At 35.9% G+C, this 20350-nt stretch overlaps 1 protein-coding gene and 1 long non-coding RNA gene across 2 annotated transcripts; one reads left to right on the plus strand and one right to left on the minus strand.

The window, feature by feature from the left end:
• Positions 1-7963: 7963 nt before the first annotated feature.
• On the minus strand, positions 7964-16247 carry ACD32.1 (alpha-crystallin domain 32.1). Its single transcript, XM_088977339.1, has 6 exons — positions 15650-16247; positions 14409-14522; positions 14040-14322; positions 13556-13670; positions 13246-13410; positions 7964-9528 (listed from the first exon to the last, which is right to left on the minus strand). The coding sequence occupies exons 1-6, from the start codon at positions 15737-15739 to the stop codon at positions 9492-9494; spliced, it is 804 nt and encodes a 267-aa protein (XP_088833465.1). The 5' UTR covers positions 15740-16247; the 3' UTR covers positions 7964-9491.
• A 1488-nt stretch (positions 16248-17735) lies between these two features.
• Positions 17736-18850, plus strand: LOC148867150 (uncharacterized). Its single transcript, XR_016110616.1, has 3 exons — positions 17736-18076; positions 18183-18258; positions 18350-18850. It is a non-coding gene; the product is annotated as an uncharacterized LOC148867150 (long non-coding RNA).
• The last annotated feature ends 1500 nt before the right edge of the window (positions 18851-20350 follow it).

Raw genomic sequence — 20350 nt, forward strand, 5'->3', positions numbered from 1 at the left:
TGAAGTTGTTAGTGCCAGTCACTTGCATTTGGTAGGTGGGCACATTACTTGCTTGACATCTTGGTAGGTTATGTGCGAACCTAGACTTGTATTTAAGATTACCCGGGTTAATAGTGCCTTCGCAATAACTCTGAGGATTTACTGGGTTACATATAGGTGCTTGTGTTGCCTAATTAACTAAGGTAGTAAGGTGGTGTTTAGAACTGTGGTCACCTTGTGGATGGACCGTTTTGGTCCAAGCCACGGGATTGCTACAGAATTCAGTTTGCTATGGATGGGATTGGTCCACAATATATTTTCCTCAACACATGTACATCTACCTTGAACTATTTTCACTCTTTTTTACTGTTGGAAGCTTTTTCATTGCCTCTCCTCCATTGTTGCTCCTCCACCGCCTGCCTCTGCATTGCAAGCATAAGCTCTCCTTTGCCGCCCCTTTGTTTTTTAAATATTAGTTTTTCAATGTTTTTATTAATAAAATATTTTTTTTTATTTTAAATTATTTTACTATTATTTTTTATTAAATTTAATATTTATTGGTTTATTAAATCATCGATGCCTTTTTTCAATTTATTTATCATATAAAATGTAAAAAATAAACATTTATGATTTGACTTAGTAGATCACTTCATAAACTGTATATGACATACATAGAATCAAAAGGTGTATTGTGTCCAGTCTACAGTTCAGAATGGCTGTGGATTGTAGTGGCGTGGATTGGTATTGCAAGTTTGCTACAGTAGTGTAGTGTGGACTGGTTAAAAATGCTATTTAAAAAAGCAATATTGATTTCAACTTGCACAACCAAAACTGGTTTCCACCTGCCAACGAAAGTGCAGCTGATGCTTTCAATTTTCAATCCATCATGGTAGCTTTCCTGATTAATTCTCATGCTTTAGTCATTGCTGTTAGTCTGGCTCAGGCTTTTTCTAACCAAGGTGCAGCGGATGCTTTCAATCCGTCATAGTAACTTTTGCATGGTGGTAGAGCAAGCAACCACATACCTTTTATTCTGTTTTTCCAGAGCAGAAGCCATAGAATGGCAATACACTGATATGGTCAGTATGTGTTTATATATAAATTTATATTATTCTTATGGGTTCTACCATGAAATGAGATGTCTAAAATATTTTTGACCAATCAACTGGTATCATAAACCTGATAGCCAATCAGGTATTATTTATCAAAATTCATGGGTGGGTTTTGAACTTTTGATTGATAAAAACTCTACCCCATGCTATTTCTTCCCCGCATCATAGATTTTCCCTATTCTTATATATGAAGTTTGTGCATAATTTTATGGTATTCAATGATTGTGCATAATATGTTTATAAGTTTAGTAAGGGTTTATATTAAGCAATTTATATAAGTAGTGTATACTTCTGAAGTTTAGAAATTGTAATGGGATCATGCGTGTTTTGCATATAAATTTAAGTTAATTTGGTAACTTGGGTCGTGTGGTATTTTAATTTTTTAATTTCAATATGTACACAGATATGCTGTTAAAAGTATGTATTTCTTGAGGTTTAGAATCTGTACTTTGTGTCTTAAGATTCATGTGGGCTTTTCCTGCTCTGCTAAGATTTTTTTGCAACACCCGCTTGGAACCTTGGTTTTTATATTTTTGCACTAGTTGCCATTCGCTCTTGGAAGTGTGGCTTTTTATCATGGGCGGGTTACAAGAGTTTTTTATTAGACCATACTGTTTAACGAGTGCGGATATTCTGTTGTTCTAATTAATAAATTTTAAGGTGGCCGTCCCCCCACCTTGAGTGATGTTAGATGCTAAAAAAACGAGAGACGGGGAGATTAGGGCATTTTGTCATTTTGAAATTGAAAAAATGAGACAAAACAGGGCTTCTCCTACAAGTTCCTAAAAGGAATCATTTGCTGCTTTGTCAGGTTTCTATGTGCCTCCCTGATGAAATTTCACTAGTTCTGACCTCTTTGTATTAGTTCTGTTTTACCCATGACCTATTATTTTTCAAAAAACCGTGGAATTGGTCACTGATCCGAGTGGTTGAACTGTTGTTTTATTCACCCTAGATAATGGTTTTTGGGCCAGATTTTTATTTTCTAGATTTACTCATTCATATCATATATTCTTCAACAAAATATGCTTTCTCGCCTTCTGTGTCCGTCTATTGAGAGTAAGCGTAAGGAAATAATGGAGAATCATACGACTTCAACCTTGGAGAAATTTTATATTTTTCCATCATCTTCAACTCAAAAGCGTAATCATTGTTTGCTTTAGTAGCAAATTAGCAATGAGCCTCGCTACAATGATGATCGTTTCTTTTGTTTTGGTTTATGTTGTTGGTTAGCATGTGATCTAAGTTGTAAAACTTGTATTTCAAAATCAATTATATCAGTTTTGGTTATGTGATTTCATCATGATTAATAATTGAGTTGGTTCTATTTCTTTCTTGTTCACCCCTCGACTAGTTGTTGTCCTAAGCTAATATATAAAATTTTCTTTTTTTTTTGTAATTTTTATTATATTTTATGTCTAAGATGGTAAATTTGATTGACAATATATAAGATGATTTTAGTTTAAAGACATAAATAATTTACTATTTTATTATCATTTTTATTAAAGTTATATTATCACAAATCAAGTCTTTTGTTGTTACTTATATAAATAATTATAACTGTTAGTCTGGTCTATCAGGTCATACCTGATTATACCAATTCTAAATTAGGATGGTTCTAGGTAGGGGTGATCATGGTTTGGTTAACTGAATCATGAGGGTTTTTTAGAAACCGAACCAGTCCTACTGAATTTTTCATATCTCCAAACCAAAACTCAACTGATGCCATCAGTTGACTAGTTCGGTTATTTGGTTTTTTGGTGTTTTATATTTATAATATCTATTATAAATAAATAAATATAATATATTATAAATATTATAAATATATATAATATATTATATATTATAAATAGATAATTATAAAATAATATATGTATATATTTATATATAATATATAGATAATATGTGAGATATATTAAAAAATATATATAGTATACATATAAATACACATATCGATTGGTTTGGTTAACCGTCATTTTTTTTAGGTTGACCGAAAACCAAAGGACTCCTTTGGTTTTTCAGAAATACCGAACCGATCGATTTGGTTAATCACTTTTTTGGTTTGGTTTGCTTGATTCAGTTAGACTTTTCTATTTTTTATGAGCACCCCTAATTCTAGGTGTATGGTTTTGCCCCAATTACCAATCAATTGGGATTGGGAGACCTTGTCCATACCCAGACCTGACTCGTTGACAGCTAAATTATGCCCTAAAATGAAAGTGTTAGCTTTACCTTTCAAAATTTGTATTTTGAAATTGGCAAAAATCTGTGTATTTATAATTTATTCAGTATAATTTTATTATCTCAAAATTTTGATTGTGATGATGGAAAATTTTGTTCCTTCGAGGGTATTCTCGTGCCCATTGATTTTATTCCCCGTTATGATGATGTGGTTCCATGCAAATTAATTTGATATGGGCACATAATGGCTGATTTAATTTGATATGGACATACCACACAACGTCTGATTTAATTTGATATTTCATACTAAGGGTGATTTAATTTAATATTGCGACCTCATTTTGCACATTTTAGGCATGACGTGGATTTTTTTTTTTTATTAAAGCGTACATGAGGAATTGATGGAAATATCAAATATGGTATCTTGAAACACTTCTGTTAAGGTTAATTACTTTATAGTCTGTGATTTCACTAAATTAATAAAATCGTTCTTATGGTTTTAAAACTACTTAAAATATATCTTCTAAAGCATCTAACCGTCAAGAATTATAGAAAAAAATTAAATGGACAAAATTATTCCCAACTGTTCTTTAAATTTTCAAAATATACCTGCAAAGAAAACTCGGCTGGTGTTTGAATGGCTGCACAGGAATCTTGTCACTACTGAAGAATATACCATCAGGGATCAATCTATTCAGGCACCCTAGCCAAGAAAACAAGCCCAATAAACCCAATAGACTCTTTTGAGTCCTCAGCTGGAAACTGAGTTGAAAGACACATTCTATAACATGCAAACCTCTAGATGGGGTTGAATGAGAATGGATGGCCAATAGCGCAAAATACTTCTCCTGTATTCTACCGAAGGCATTTTATATCATAAATTTAAGATTTAGAATTTTGGGTTTAGGGATTTAGGCTTCGGGGTTTAAGAGTTTAAAATTTAGATTTTAGGGTTAAGATTTAGGGGTTTAAGGATTTAGACTTTAGGATTTAATGATTATATACTTTAAATTATAGGGTTTAAGGTTTAGGAGTAGAAGCCAAGTTTTGCCCAAGAGTAGCAAATTTGCAAACATGTTAATATGTGAGTGCCTGAGTGGGGTAAGGTGATTTGCAAGTTTGCGATGTCGCTGAGGGTTCAACAACTCATGGGTTAATTCAGGGGCTGAGCCAGGGGGTGGCGGAGGGGAGCCATGGCCCCTTATGCCTTCAAAATTCCCACAAAACCCATTTAAATTTCACTTATATTTTGAGCCTCTTATCCATGTTTCTTAGCTTTTGACCCTCTATCCATATTTTTTAGGTTTTTTAACTCCCTTCAAGAAAAAAATTCTAGCCCCACCCTTGGGTTAATTTTTCACTTTTCAAATTCAGACAATAGTTTTTTTTATTGCCTTCAAAAAAAAAAAAAAAAAAAAAAAACTACCGTCTCAATTTGAGAAGTGAAAACAAAGTGAAAAATTAACCCTTCTTCACTCTTCCATTCATAAACCATAAACATTCCTAGAAATTAAAATACATAAGAAGGCTAAAATTTCATTTATCACACTCTTATGCTCAGCAGTCATCAGGGCAAGCGTCCGGTGACCACTTAACCATGGCCAGCTAACTCTGGGTTTATGTTTCAACTTCTTTTCTTAGTCTCAGTTTTAAAATGTTAGCATAGAATCCATATATTTACAACAATACACCAACAAAGAAGGGAAGAGGTCCTGTTTTCTCGTTTTTTTTTTTCTTTTTTTTTTTTTTTTCTCTTCTGGTTCTTGTATTTATAAAAAAGAGATGCTAAAAAATAGGTTCCTTCGGCTTATCCGAATCAATGGTCCAACAGCCCAGATTGAACAATTTTGACCTAGTCAATGGTTTTTGGTCAGATCCAAAATCTCGTACCATTCGAATCTCAAAGGAAAAAATTGCCCCATTATTTGACTTAAGTCGATATCATTGAAGGAGCAATTTCGTTCCTTTTTATATGGCCTTCCATAATACAAAGTGCTCTAAAAATATCTGATCTGGACATCCTGATTTACAGTGATAAAAAGATAGCTAATGGATTGATGGTGTTCAATAAAGTTAGCCACTGTCATAGAGCACATTGAAGTTGGAGAGGCTTCAAATTGAGAATTCGTTTCCACACCTTAAGTGTCTTCATCGGTTCAACCAAGGTTCCATGACTGGAAGTAAATTCTGTAGACACAAGGGGCTAAATCTTTTTTTTTTTTCCTTTTCTTTAAAAGCAGTAACTATCAAAGAAATTCTGTTAACCGTTTTCTAATTGTAAAGATGAAGCCTGCAGCACCAATTAACGAAGGAATCTTTAACTAAAAATTCATCGAGAAAGCAAATGACCACTTTGGGCAAACGAAAGCTCTGCTAACCAACAAAAGCCAAAATGTACCTCGTCTAGAAAACCAACACTTTCAGCTGATCTTGCCAACTTCCCATGACCTAAACCATTATCTGAAAGCCCTATTGTCATTTATATAAAAATTCCAAAATTCCAAGTGAGATGCCCCTTTTTTTATAGAACCAGAAAGGGCTACACAGAACGGGGGTAGCGTCTCTGGAAATCAAAGCAACAAATAACACTTAAAAGGCCTAGGAATGGAGCTATTAGAAACTTCGTTGGAGTGCGCATAGTTAACCAGTTCGCAGCAATATTTCCTTCTTTGTAGATGTGCTGATACTCGACCTTTCCTTCAAATCATTCCATCAAAGCTCTGCAATCTTCAATAATTAGAAGCACTCTCCACAGGGGGGTTGGAAATTCTTTTCAAACAATCAATTACAAGCTTCGAATCTCCTTCGATGATGATGTACCTGTTAGTAAAATTAAGAGCAGGAAACTTGCCTAGTTTTTACACCTTGAAGTCCAAAATGTGACCCATCCCTGGCAACACATGCAATTGTGCATGCCTCATTGATACAAGAGGCATCAAAATCGACTTTAATAGCCTCATGTTCAGGACTAGTCCATCTAACGGGGAGAACTTCCTTCTTTCTCAAATCACTTTGATCTCCATCTATCACACATTGAAGATCCAAAAACGCATTGTAAGCTCTTTCAATGATAAAGGAGGGAAACATATTCCTATTTTTAAATACAAGATGCCCCTTTGAATCTGTTCCTAGCACTGTCAAGAAATGTTTTTACCAGACTATGTTGGTCCTTGTTCTCCATTCTATGGTCCAGACTCATTTTGAAGAAAACATATGTCATGTACTCTGTGATTGGAGACTCTAGAAGGCATAAAAGGAGTCCAATAGAGTATTCATCCATCAAAGTTACAATTCACCATTAATTCTAAGTCTACAATAAGAAGATCTTGGTGATATGAATTGCCATATTCATAGTTGACAGGAATTCAACCATATCTATGCCCCTACTACATGTCTTTGAATCTGTTCCAAAGACACGTTGCAATGGTTCTACCAACTTCATATCTCTCCACCACACGACCACACAAGAATCAGCCTCTGGCATACTACTTGAAAGCTTTTGTATGGATGCTCAATATAGACAACAAACAGATCATGTTGCAATGGGCTTGAAAGCTGCTTCCTGATTTTGAGAGCAAACAATTTTACTACAGACTGAGACTAAGAGATGTGCCCAGAAATTCAGATTTCTTCTGGGAAAGAAGCAACTGAGGCTCATGGAAATGAGTTTTATGCAAAGTTGCAAACTGTTGCAGTATGTCTGGGTTCTGTTTAACTGGGAAGTGAATTATAAGGGTGCAACCCTATAACATCCATAAATCAACAACTGGAAGGGCCGAACAAATTCTAGACCAATCTCAACCAAAAAAAATGTCTATGCTTCTGATACTAGCATACAAAACTGGAAGAGTGTACAAGTTACATGCTTCAGATAAGTTCAAGTGTCTTACCATATCTAGATTAAGATGAACAGAACTTCACTCTGGTCACAACTCAAAAGGAGATACTTCTATTTCCTTGACACTGGGGGAAGAAAGGTAAAAGACAAGAGAAGACATAAACTGGAAGAGACTTATCCTAACATATCACTTGATCCGCTCATCCGCATGCTTAATGAATATAAATCAGAAAGGCCAACTATAATGATAAGGAACGGAATTCAAACTGTGCCCCTAAGTTCCTAATAAAACCATGAAAACTCCCTTTTACCTTGGTCTTCCTCCTTTAAGTTGTACGGGAGCTCTTTGTAATAGATCCACTGATTGGTCCCTAATAAAGCTCATTCTGCTAAAAACAATACCCCGACCACTGGGAAAGGCAAATAGATCCACTGATTGACCAAGAACACAAAATAAATTGTTTTCCACTTAATTAAGACAATTACAAATAAACTGGGATTTCAACAAGGTGATTTAGGGGCATAATTTATCCATGGATAATCCTTGAACTGAACTAGAAGAACATCATGAGATTAAAGTACTTCCAATATTCATAATAGAAGTTTCTTGTAAAAATCTTTAGTTCACTCAACAAAACATACCGATTAGAAATACATTCTGTATCATAATTATTGCTCTAAACTAGAATTAGAAATTCCTGATACAGTAACGGAATTTTGAGCAAAACTTCTTCTTTTATGACAATTCTCTATGAATCATAAGATAAACCCTAAAGCCTGAAGAAGCCCAAATCGAATCAATTCCATAAGATTTTATAGCAGTTACCAAGAGAAAAGGAACTCAATGCGGTGATTAAATCAAGTAAACCATTTTTGGGAAATTCATATAAACTCAAGATCAAAACGCAAGAAGTTGTGGATAAAGGGATTCTTTTCTACAATTTCAGCACACGGGGAACAAGATCCCCCAACTCAATCACAAGGCAGAGCTACAAAATATCTTCTTACCAACATAAATTCAAAATAGAAAAAAGAGATATTGAGAGTGAGAGGGAAACAAATGAGATTGAAACTCATTCACAAGAGAACACTTGTTGCGGTAACCTCCAAGCCTCATAAGTGCTGAAACACATGTCGTCAATAGAACCGCTGAGGCACCATCGGCATTTGGAGTTCTGCAAGCACTCAGATTTCGAAGCCATCTGTCTACAATTTGGGATCTGGTTGTTCTTCTGGAGACTCAGAGAACTCCGAAAAGAACCCGATGAGATCCGTCGATCGCCGCCGGCTCCATGTGGTAACGAAGACGCAACATAGAACGTATTGAGGAGTAAGAGCAGAGCAATAGTTAGAAAAACAGAAACCCTAACCCTAGACGCCATGGAAATTGCTCTCAACTTGCAGTGACGAACAACGCTTACACAGAACGGTCACGGTTCTGATGGTCCGTACTGCCTCCCTCTTTACTGCGATGCGATTTGCAGATCGGCTTCTATTAGGGCAAACCTGTGCCGAGTTCGGCTTAATCAGGGCAAAGCTCATTCGAGCAGCTTTTACTGGCTTGACAATACAGCAACCTACCTCCGTACCTGTGCCCATGCCGTTCGCAACGTTGTATTGAAAATACGGAGAATGACGGTTCAGCCCGGGGTCAGAAATTGTAAGCCCAAAATACATTTGAGATAGATGCCAATTCCGAATTGATGCAATTTCACAGCGGGTATGGATGCGTAAAGTGTGGATTTTTGATTTTTTAAATGTTGGAAATAAAAAATATGCATTGAGTAGGTGCATAAAATCTCTCCATGAAATAAGGCATACAATCTCAATGCAAGATAGTAAGCTCGAATAACCTTTTCCCTGATTGAAGCCTAACTCCATTCTAAAGCAAAAGCACTATAAAGATATTCTCAATGGAAGGCAATAAAAACTGCTCGAATGAGCTATGCCCTGACCGAAGCGGAACTCAGTTGGGACATGTTGACCCCTGCCCGCTCACAAGGGTGTGCCTACTAAATCCAGTTTCTCCTCACGGCTGTGTTTGGTTATGAAGAAAAGTAAGAGAAAATCAGTAAGTTGAGGGAAAGTAGTCACTTATCAGGAGTTTCATAAAATTTGTTAAGAAATTTCCCTGAACTTTGTGTTTTTCTTTCTTAGCAAACCAAACACAGCCTAAGCAAAGTAGTAAACCATGCACACTAATCGCATTTATTAATTTCCCATTCTATTTATCTGTTCAGTAGTATCCGAAGGCTGCATCTGCATAGTCCTTGCAGCAGTAAGGTGGTTTTTATATGCATACATAATGAACTTCAGAAATTAATTGATAGGATTTATACAAAACAGCTAAACCATATACATTGAATATGTGAATTGAGTTTTCAAAGCTTAGGAAGGGTGACTTGTAGGACTCCATCCCTGCACAAATAGCAAAACACCCAAAGTTCAGTAAATCCATTACAGCAGAAACAGAACATGCAAGCAGAGAGATACAGCATATACAGATATATCATTATGAAGGGTTTTGTATTCATAATTCAAACATGCAACATAGACATGTAATAAAGACCCTGAAAGGTTCATCAATGGATAAGCTAAGTGGCTTCTAAGGAAATTTGAGATGTCAGTTAGGGTTGTTCTACTAGGAGATCAAACTTCAGCAGGAGTAATACAGCAAGGCTGCAATTGCAAACTTATTTTCCTGGCTATACTCAATGCGGAAAGGCACTTCACTAAAACTAGGACACCTTCAAGAACGTGTTTATTCCACCAAAAAATATGTTGAGTTTCTGAATGAAGTTTTTTTAGAAGTTGCATGCTGGAGCCCATAACCTAGAACAAACACCTTCAATTAAGAGTAAACCAGAGAGCAACTAAATTAATTTTTATATCTGTATTTAAGTGAATGATGCATCTAACCTGTACTTAAAAGCTAGAAAACTTTGAAGTTTCTGTTTATTCTATTGAAATATGTCAGAGTTCTACATTCATATTTTTCAATGAGTTGCATCATAGAACCCAGAACCCGGGTTTCACATTTCAGCAGTAAATCCAGGTAATATCCATATAGCCCAAACTTATACTCTTAAGACAACCACATATATGATGATATATAAGATTCATTTTCACTACTGAGAGGCTACTAGCAACTTTATGGGCAGGGAAAGAGGATGTGTTATTTCATGCCTACAACATCCTCCATCTTTTATTAGTCTAACGAGACTGCTTGTACCTTGAAACCTTTTTCATTTGACCCTATTGTAAAATGAAAATTCATTTGCACTCCCATGCTTTTACGCTAGTGCAAATGAAATTACACTGCAAGACAAACCAAGCTCTACTAAGAACATGAAATATATTAATAATGGTGAAGCACCTTATGAGATCCTTACTTGATATATAATTGTATCCAAGTCTCTGATAGCAGGTTGCAAGAGCAAACATGGTATTTTTATTCTCAAACTAGGGTAATTGCCAATTCTGTATAGTTTCTAACACCTTAAAAAATTTTCTCTTGCTAAAACTTCTCATAATCCCTTCTTATATTGTCATCAGCATTCCACCCCTGATTGCTCACATAACTCTCCAACTGCACTCGAACTATACAGAATTTCAGAAACTCGTAACCAGCCTATTATGTCTGGTTCCACATCTATCTACCACAACAAGCTACTGATTTTACTCTTCCAAGATTGGTCCATTCTTATGAGAACCCTTCGTAACTACTAAGAATTGTTTCATTGCAACCAGGGGAGCTTTAGCTTTTAGTTGCACAAACTCTCATTTCAATGCAACTTTCCTCATCTAATAGCAGTCTTCTCTCCGTGCAAAATAAATTCAGTACATCATAATTTCTCCTTTGGATTACCTCATTGAACCTCAAACACTTTCCTGTTTCTGATAACGGCATTAAATATCTGACTAAACCAAATCACCTTTTGCCCAAAAGACAAAACAAATTTCAATGTGCACCCACTAAGATGGAAACTTGAAGGTATGTACTCCGTTGCATCTCTATGAGGAGTCATAACACCCAACTTGTGTTTGGGAGGATGAACAAAAATGTCACTACAAGCTCAATCTATGCCTAGTTATATAAACAGTTCAGGCAGATTAAATAGTTTATGTAATGATGAATAATGTAGTAATTCAAGTAGAGATTGCAGGAAAAAGAGGCACTGTTAGTTTGAGAAACTGTGTCCACTCTATGCATGTATTTCTAAATGTTTCTCACAATATAGAAGAATTGCCTAACAAGCTATAAAATCCCACTAAAGATATGCACAAAACCCGGTCAAGTACAGGGGAATAATTAATCATGAGGGCAGAAAATGGACACAAGACCATGAATGGGGGAGCAATAGGAGAAGGTGTGTCTAAAGATTCGAGATCCTCCAAATTCATGTTTTCTTTAGTGAATGTGAATTATGAATCAAAAGAGCATAGAGGTATATATAGAAGTTAAAGATTTGTTTACACCATTATCCTTATTTGAACTGAAAGAAATACTGTAAAATAGGTTAGAACCTTCTCTGCACTCTTTCACCCACCTTATGGATGGGTTTGTTTTCCAAGACAGGAAAATAGAACGGCCATAATCTAATGTTAGTCCCAGCAATGGGTGAACTGGACATGGAGTTACAGACCTAAGCTTTTGGCATTTTTTTTTCTTACACAAAGTGGCTTCTCTCAGACTTGAACCTGCATCATCATGCTTGTCAGCCTGAGATTCCATTCTCATAGTCTTTACAAATGCAGGAATAAAGCTCCTCACTTCCTTGCAATCCTAACCTTGTCATCCCCGTTGCTGGAATTCAAAGTATCTGTTAATTAGGAACGTGGGATTATGACTCAGGTTCCTAAGATCAATGATGGAAAGAGAAACGGAAATGTTGTTATGGAGGGGGAAATCTTGGTTAACATGTCTAATCCTCATGGTCAAGAATGGTCCTTGAATCAAGTAGATAAATCACCAGTAGATCCTTTTGTTTAGCATGCTTCCTTTCCAATGGAGAAAATATCCACCATGTAATACCAAAGAAATCTTAAGAGAAATAAATCTTTAATTGTGATCATTAAATAGATTACCTCACTGTTGGATTTCACATTACCTTAACCACATCATGCCTTTCTAGGTTAAATATCTTGATCATGTAGCATGCTGTTTTTTATATCACAAAATAATATAGCTTGTTGTATATTTGTATCTTCTTCCCAACTTCCCTACATCATATATAGACTCTAGTATAGGGTAATACTACAGAATCGAAAGGATTCAAGTATTTTCATCTGTAAGTTTCTTCTTCATCATATATCCAAATCAATGGTAGTTTACCCTCCCTACAGATAAATAGATACACTGTCATTTTGACTCTTTGTAAGGAGTAATCATTTCAACCATTTGGAAGGTGGGTGTGATGCTTGAACGGCTCATTGCTTAGCACAGTGGAAAAACTTTGGACTGACAAGTGAGAACACGGCTTTGAGTATGAAAGTAGCCACTTCATGCAAGAATATGCCAAAGGTTATGTCCACATCAAATTCATCCCTCCCAAAACCCACATAGCCAGGATCAGCATTGGGTGATGTCACTTTCTTGGTGATGCCCAAAGAACCCTGCTATAATTATGTCATTCTAAGACTAAGCTTCTTGTTAGATAATATTGATACCAGGAAGCTACATGTAAAACATTGTACAAGGTTAAACTAGGACAGACTTCAAACATAATGGCAAGTAGATTGAAGCAAACCATATTTAAAAATAACACATAAAAGGAGAATGACAAAACAAAACATAAAGATTTCAGATTCCCTTTAGTCAATCTCTATTTTTCTGAATATGTTCCTAAACTTGTGGAGAGTTGGATTTGGCAATGCATGATGTAAGCCATATTAAATTGAGGAAACCATATTAAAAGATCATTATACTGAAGGCAAATGACAAAACAAAATACAAACAATTCAGTTTCCTTTTTAGTCAATCTCTATATTTCTGAATTTGTGCCAAAAGTTGCAGAGAGATGGATATGATGAGCATGATGTAAATCAAGCAATCCTATAACATTAAGGAAGCAGATCAGAAGGCAGAGACCTAAGAAATCAGGAAAATGACAAGGGGGAACTATTATTACTTACAGAAACTCAGCTGAAACACTATCCTTGTTCACATCATTAGGAAGTGGCCAAACAACCTGGTATGGCCCTTGTGACATTTCCCTTCTGCGATATGCTGCTATAGGATACCCAGAACCACAAGCTACTTGCCACCATTGGGTTGACTGTTTACTCATCACAACCAAGCTGTTGACAAATGGCATCACTTGTCAAAAATTCAGAAGCTACAGAATTTGACTTGGATGAGATTTTGAAGCTTGAATGATCCTGGAAAAATATCTCAATAGAAATTCAGAAATATTTACACACAATCCTCAGAAAGGCATCTTACTTTTGGTCATCAACCTCCACTTTTATGTCATTAGCACTGATCCCAGGAAGTTCTATTCTGACAATATAATTTCGTCCAAACTCTGCAACATCCATCCGTGGGTACCATTCATTGCCTGCATTTAACGTAATAGAAATAAGAAAGAGCAAATTAAATTTTTCAAGAACAATTTGATATTAGAAACAACCATATTCTCCTTTACTTGGTAGATCTCACCCTGACTCTACAATGAAGAACAACTACTTGGATAATCATTTTGTAGATCTTTTCTCTTTAATTTTTCACATTAGCCTCTAATAATAGCAACTTAATATGCACTTCTAGTTAGAACTCTGACATCTTTGAATGCAATTTTCCTTAAACAATATAAAGACCACTTAGCTGATGCTATATGGCATACTTATGAAGAAAAAGAGGGAAAAGACAGAAGAAACAAAGTATGTTTTAAGAAAGAATTATTTATCATATCATGAGAGCTTTTTACCATTAGATCTTGAATTATGCCTTATGTACTTGGAGGAAAACTGCTTTCGTCCTTCCAATCCTTCATTTGGTCTGGCAAATTTAGGAGGCTCAATTGCAGCTAATATACAGTCTTGCTTAGCACATTGGCGATCTGCAGTGTTTGGTAACTCAGGTTCCTTTTTAACTGGTTTAGAGAACATGGGGATGGGGACTCCAGAAACATCTGAAGAAGAGTTTCCATTAACAGAACCCGAGCAACTGAGAGGCACACCAGACTGAACCAAGCTACCTTGCCCAGAAATCTAGAATCACAAAGCAGCAGATAGTTATTTCCAGGACATTTGAAAAAATAAATGAAGAAAATAGATGTAAAAAGAAAGTTCGTCACCTGTTTGTTTGAAACTTGTCTCATGAAACAAGCTTGGGATATTGATCCTTGTCGTGCAAAGAAAAGTCTATTATCACACCTCTGGATTACAGAGTTCACACTACTACTGCAGTTCTGTCAAGAAAGACAAATATTTTAGATGGGCATAAGTACGTCAGAATGATGGGAAACCATACAAATGTTACTGATCATACTGAGCTGGTGATCCTCAGTTATTGAATATATAAGAAACAAAGGAGCTCAAGTAAAGCATGAATGGAAATTTTATCTGGTCCGAACTATAAAAAGAACATGGTGAAAATCAATGATCAAACGTAGAACCTAATTTTATCAAGAAACAGATGAACTAACATTTATTATTATAACCCAAACTAAGAATTTTAAGTTTCTCTTATTTAGCTGCAAATCTATTTATTTATAGTCTGTGCACGCTTGCAATAATGCATGTCCCAATCAACAAGAAGAATCACAATTTATCAAAAGGCAGCCCCAAAATAGAAGGTTGAAAATTTCTTTTCAATTTGAAAGCACACTGTGATCTCACTGCAGGAACAGCTACCCATTAAACCACCACGCATCGGTAGACAATCGAGCAATAGTTGATAGTCCAAACTTCTCTCTCTACCCACCACCGCCAAGAATTAATGCTAAACTTTCAAAAGCATAGCAACAACTAATTTGAAATTTTGCTATAGATGAAGAAAGTCAGTGCAGACAAAGATGCCAGCCTTGGGAAGTGGGTTCACAAATAAGGAGTATAAATACAAATATGTAGAGTGCAAAATCTTGTATTTTGTATGTATTTGTACTGTACATATTTGTATTTGTGCTCTTTCCAAACTGAGCCTAGCAAACCTGTCAAGCCATCTCAACTGTTAATAAGAGTGAAACAGAATCGAGTGACACTTCCAAAATGGGTACCATGGAATTTGGATTGCAACCTCCAACAAATTTGAAATCTGTTTAATCTTTCAAGCAGAGTAACTTACAATAGGCGTTAACATATTATAACATTATGACATAAAACAAAGCTAGCAGATTATAGCATTCTATACGAAAACAGTAAACATAGAACCTATCTACAAAAATAAAACATCAAATCAAAACATTAAAACAGTGAATTTCACGACCCCAACTTCATATCAGAGCTAATTTCAAGTTCAAATGATCATGAAACAGGTAAATGGTTGAGGAAAAAAAACTGGGATAAGCGCTCTGAACAGAATTGTGGAAAAGGTTACCACAGGGAAGACGTGACTGGCTGATAACTCCTCGTTGCCAGCAAAGTGGCCCATGATCAAGTTCATCCTCCTCGCCACTTGGTTCTCCATCGTAAGCTCCCCAAGCCCAGAAAATTGAAGATAAACTTGGCTAAAGCCCTCCACAAATGAAGCAGAAGTGTTGTACGTGGAGAGCAAATGACTACTAAGAGATGTTGCCCAAGCTTAAGAGGAAAAAGTGGTCGACAATCCCGACAAACCTGGAACTGGAAGATCTTTTCCTCAACCAGTATAGATATTTTTGAGGGAAGATTTTAATGGGTAGAACAGAAATATCTTTTTCATAGCATCCAAAATTAGGATCAACGTGTTCAGGATAAAGTGAAGCTCTCTTGTCTTTTAGCAAGTTCAGCCCATAATATCTCTAGTTTTGCCTTGAAAGCGAACGAACCGAGAGATCACCGTACTGTCATCTGTGTGGGAAATCTCTTTATTCAAGAGTAGAGTAGCAAGTTTAAATCCTGCATGGAATGGCAGGTTTCAAGATAACGGGTTGTTTTATTCTGAGAAATATATGGATATTGTTACAACGATTTCAGACCACTGTTTGAATCAATGTGTTTATTTATTTTTTTTTTCAAATATTTATGTAATCAAATTAATACAAAAATATTAAGAAATAGTGAAATATTAGTCTGTGAGAATCATAGGGTATGAGAAAACATCAGCCTCTCATTTCAACCCAATGTTTTGAAAGTCTATGCTTTTTGATCTTTGAGCTGTGATAAGCAAATATGTGACAAAAAGTCTTGTAAGCATTTGGTTCTTTTTAAGAGATATCTTCAAAAAATCTTTTTAAATCTTAAACATCTTGTACACATTTTGTTAAGTGCAATATTGCATTAGCCATGGTTTATACTGCCTCAAATGGATGAGTCCTTTATTTTATTTTAGGGAAATTTTTGGATTAGTATCTTGTAATTTCTGTCTAGTGCCACTTTGGTCCCTAAAATGTGATAATTAAGTATTTAAACTTTCAAAATGTGATAATCTAGTACCTGTCATTAATCAACGGTTAATCTGTTATTAAGTGAAATTTGAAAAAGGATACAAATGCCCTTCAAGTGTTATTTAATTTTCTTTATCAATCATCTAAACATTGACAAAAAATTTATAATCCCAAATCCTTGCTTCTTCCATTCAAGAAATTTAGGGTTATGTTTGAGTGGACATTTTGGTGATCTCAACTTTCTTGAATAGAAAAGACAATGATTTATTTATTTATTTATTTTTTGTGAATAGTTATAAAGAAAATTAGATGATACTTAAATGACATTTTTGTCTTTTTCAAATGTCACTTAATGGCTGATTAACAGCTAATTAATGACAAATACTGAATTATCACATTTTGAAAATTCAGATACTAACTGTCACATTTTAAAATTCAGGGACCAAAGTGACACTAGACCCAAAATACATGATACTAATTGAGAATTTTCCTTTATTTTATTTTGCTTCATAGGTGTAGACAACAGTGTTAGCCCATTGAGCCACTTCACGCTGTCTAAAAAGGATAGACCTGTAATGTGGGCCGTGTACATGGCACCTATTGAAGGTGGCCCGGATGCCATTTCGCGTCGTGCTGTGTCAGGCCTTGGGCCTTGGTGGGTTGTATTTGGGCAGCCAGGTCACCTTCCTATACAGGTCAGGTCTGGCATGGTTCGTGGCCCGATTCCCAGTTGTGTCTGGACTGGGCCTATTTTTTTCTTTTCCAATTTTTCTAAATTAAGAAAAAATAAAAAATAACATGAATAATAGACAATAAATTGAAAATTTTGTGAGAATTTTATTTCATTTCAAATTTAATGTGTACAAAAAAATAAAAAGTACAATGAAATTGAAGATAAAAATTACAATAAGATTGGATTATTAGAAAATATTACAAATAATTTTCAAATCTGAGCCAGATTTGCTACTAACCCCATTCTCCTGCCTTTCCTGCTAACCCAATCACTTGGTGACAGTTGTCCCATTTTTATGTGATCTCAATTCTACGTGCAACAATTTACACGTGAGATATCTTCTGCTCCCACCCCCTTCTAACGCTGATTCAACTCCGGCTGGTAGGAAATCCCCCTCTGGTTCAACAATGTTTCAATTTTCATTAAGACATACCTTCCCGAAGCAAGCCCAGGTTCGTTTTAACCAACTTCCACGGGAACCTCCTCCTAATTCTCTCATTGATAGCTATATGCTTGTATCCATGCTGGAGACTATCGGTGACCGTGAAAACTCCGTTAACGCCTTCGATGAGCCTACAGTAATACAGAGAAAAGAATCTTCGCTGTTGCAGATGGTAACGACTCTCGCCCTTCTGCTCGGTCCCTTACATTTGGTCGCGGCATTGATTCTCATGGCGTGCTTCCTTCCAAATTACCTAGCTTTCTCGTGCGTAGTAAAGTTATTCTCCTTTTCTCCGTCAGCTCTGCTTAGCCTTTTCCTTCTCTCTCTGCTTTCGTCTTTCTGAATTCTGACACTTTTTTTTTTTTTTCAGGATATATGTTCTGCTCTTGTTTTTTTACTGTGTTTCCTATTAACGAAGAAAGTAAATTAGGTCGAATATTAGCATGGTAAAATCGTTTTTTCCCTAATTTTCTTCAATTATAGTTTACCAAATAACTTTTTTCTTAATTTTATGGTGTACTTTGCATGAATTTTCAGGTACATCTGTTACCATTGCTGTGCGTATTTTCCGGTGACGCTGCATGTAGAGGATATAAAGGCGTTTGAATCCAAACGAGCTTATGGTATGCATTTATTCATTCAATTGCCAATATATGATGTTTCAGTGACCAAGACTAGGATACGCTGATTTTGTTCATCACGGACTCTATCCAATCTGGGCTAATACGGAGCTGACCGATCAACTTTTGCGATTGGAACACTGTTGAACCAGAGGGATTTCCTATCAGCCGGAGTTGAACCAGCGCTAGAAGGGGGTGGGAGCAGAAGATATCCCACGTGTAAAATGGGACAACTAATAGGAAAGGCAGCAGAATGGGGTTAGTAGGAAATCCGGATTGGGCCGCACATGGCGTAAGGTAGTTAAAGTGTTTCTAATAGAAACATCCAAGTTACCAATATTGATTGTACTATTAAAAATTAACTTTGGGAGTCTTGATTCAGTTCTCGCAAAATTTTCTTTACACCCTCACATTTGCAGCTGTGCATTGGAAACATTTCCCATGAATGAAAAAAATATAAATACGAAGATATTTTGGGGCGGAGACAGTATGAATACTGTTCAGTTGGAATAACACACATGGCAGATTTTGTGGGACTTGGATCTGCTATCCACTGGTTGTTCCCGCATCTCTACCCACGTGATACAACAGCCATATAGGGAGATAATCCCAATACACGGCAACGGTGTTGCGTGAGTATAAATGATAAATTGGTAGAGGGTTTGAGTGCAAAACACTGGGATTCTTGTGCTAATATGCTCCCTCAAACTTTCATTAAATTTGGATTGAAGAAGATGAAACCTTAGTTTTCAAACCGGATGGTTGGACTGAAAAATCATGAATCAATTAGGTAATTGGTTCCGTTTTACCCCATAATCATTAATTTCCCAAAAACCGTTGATTTGGTCAGTAAATTGCTAGTTTAGGCGATCAAATCGTTCGAACCGTCCAATGGTTTAGTGGTTTTTTTATTTTTTTATTTTTTTTGTCAAAACAGGTCATCCATTCGATTCGAATGGTCCAGCCGCTTGACCTAGAATCTAGATCCCTGACCGGTCCATTGTCTGGTTCAGTTTTAAAAACCTTGGATGAAACTGAGAGGAGAATCCTTTAATTTAAAGGGTGTGGCGCTGATGTTATTACACCAAGGGGGCGTTCTTTTTTTGGATTTTGAGAGGGGGGAAAATTGGTCGATGGGATTTTGGTTCCCATTGACCAAGAATCTCATGTTCGTTTTTCATATTAATGTGGGGACCAGGGAAAGTTTATTTTCGTGGGTATCACTTACTGAGGAAAGTGATACCCATCTAGTTTCCCACCTAGGAGGAAAGTTGCTAACACTTGAATGGGACAAAAATGCCCCTTTTAATAATGGATTTTCCCATTTAGTTGGATAAATGCACTTATACGGGTAAATAACTTACCAAAAAGCGAATAGGGCCCAAATGACAGGGGGAAGAAGAAAGGGAGATAACCTAGGTAGATATCCCCCAATATAATGGGGAATCCAAAAGAAGATGCAACTCCCCTTGCAAAGCCTTCTTTTGCTTTTGTTCTTTCTTGTCTTTCTACCCTCTCTAAAGTGGTTTTTATTTTGTGCCAATTTGAAATAAGGTGAACAAGTTGTCTTCTTCGATCCCTAAAGAAATGCTTGAGAAATCTCATGACCTTTTTTGTTAGGCGTTGGTTGGTAAGTATATTATGCATGGTTGCTCACCCCTACCAGAGAGATCAAAGAGCTCATTGATAAAACTTTCTGTTTGAAGAGCCAAGTGTGGATAAATATAATAGCTCTTAACTCTAAACACGTCATGATTTGATTTGATGAGGAGGATTTTCCAAAGGTATGGATGAGCAAGGTTTTTAAAATTAAATCCTTTCTATTTCATTTATTCAAATGGATGCCTAAGCTTGAATCTAGCCGAGAATCTAGATCAGTTTTCCATTTTTACTAGTGTTTTTTGTTGAAGGCAAGATT

The sequence above is a fragment of the Nelumbo lutea genome, chromosome 3 (assembly GCF_056320005.1).
Source record: "Nelumbo lutea isolate HS-2025 chromosome 3, American lotus-T2T, whole genome shotgun sequence".
In the NCBI taxonomy this organism is placed as follows: domain Eukaryota; kingdom Viridiplantae; phylum Streptophyta; class Magnoliopsida; order Proteales; family Nelumbonaceae; genus Nelumbo; species Nelumbo lutea.

What these genes read in the sequence shown, in the direction of transcription:
- ACD32.1 (XM_088977339.1), bottom strand. Translation starts at nt 15,739, where the DNA reads ATGGAGAACCAAGTGGCGAGGAGGATGAACTTGATCATGGGCCACTTT. An exon ending in GTGGAGGTTGATGACCAAAA is followed by an intron (nt 13,411 to 13,555) that starts GTAAGATGCCTT and finishes ATTTGTCAACAG; the next exon opens with CTTGGTTGTGATGAGTAAAC. An exon ending in AGTGTTTCAGCTGAGTTTCT is followed by an intron (nt 9,529 to 13,245) that starts GTAAGTAATAAT and finishes CTATTTGTGCAG; the next exon opens with GGATGGAGTCCTACAAGTCA.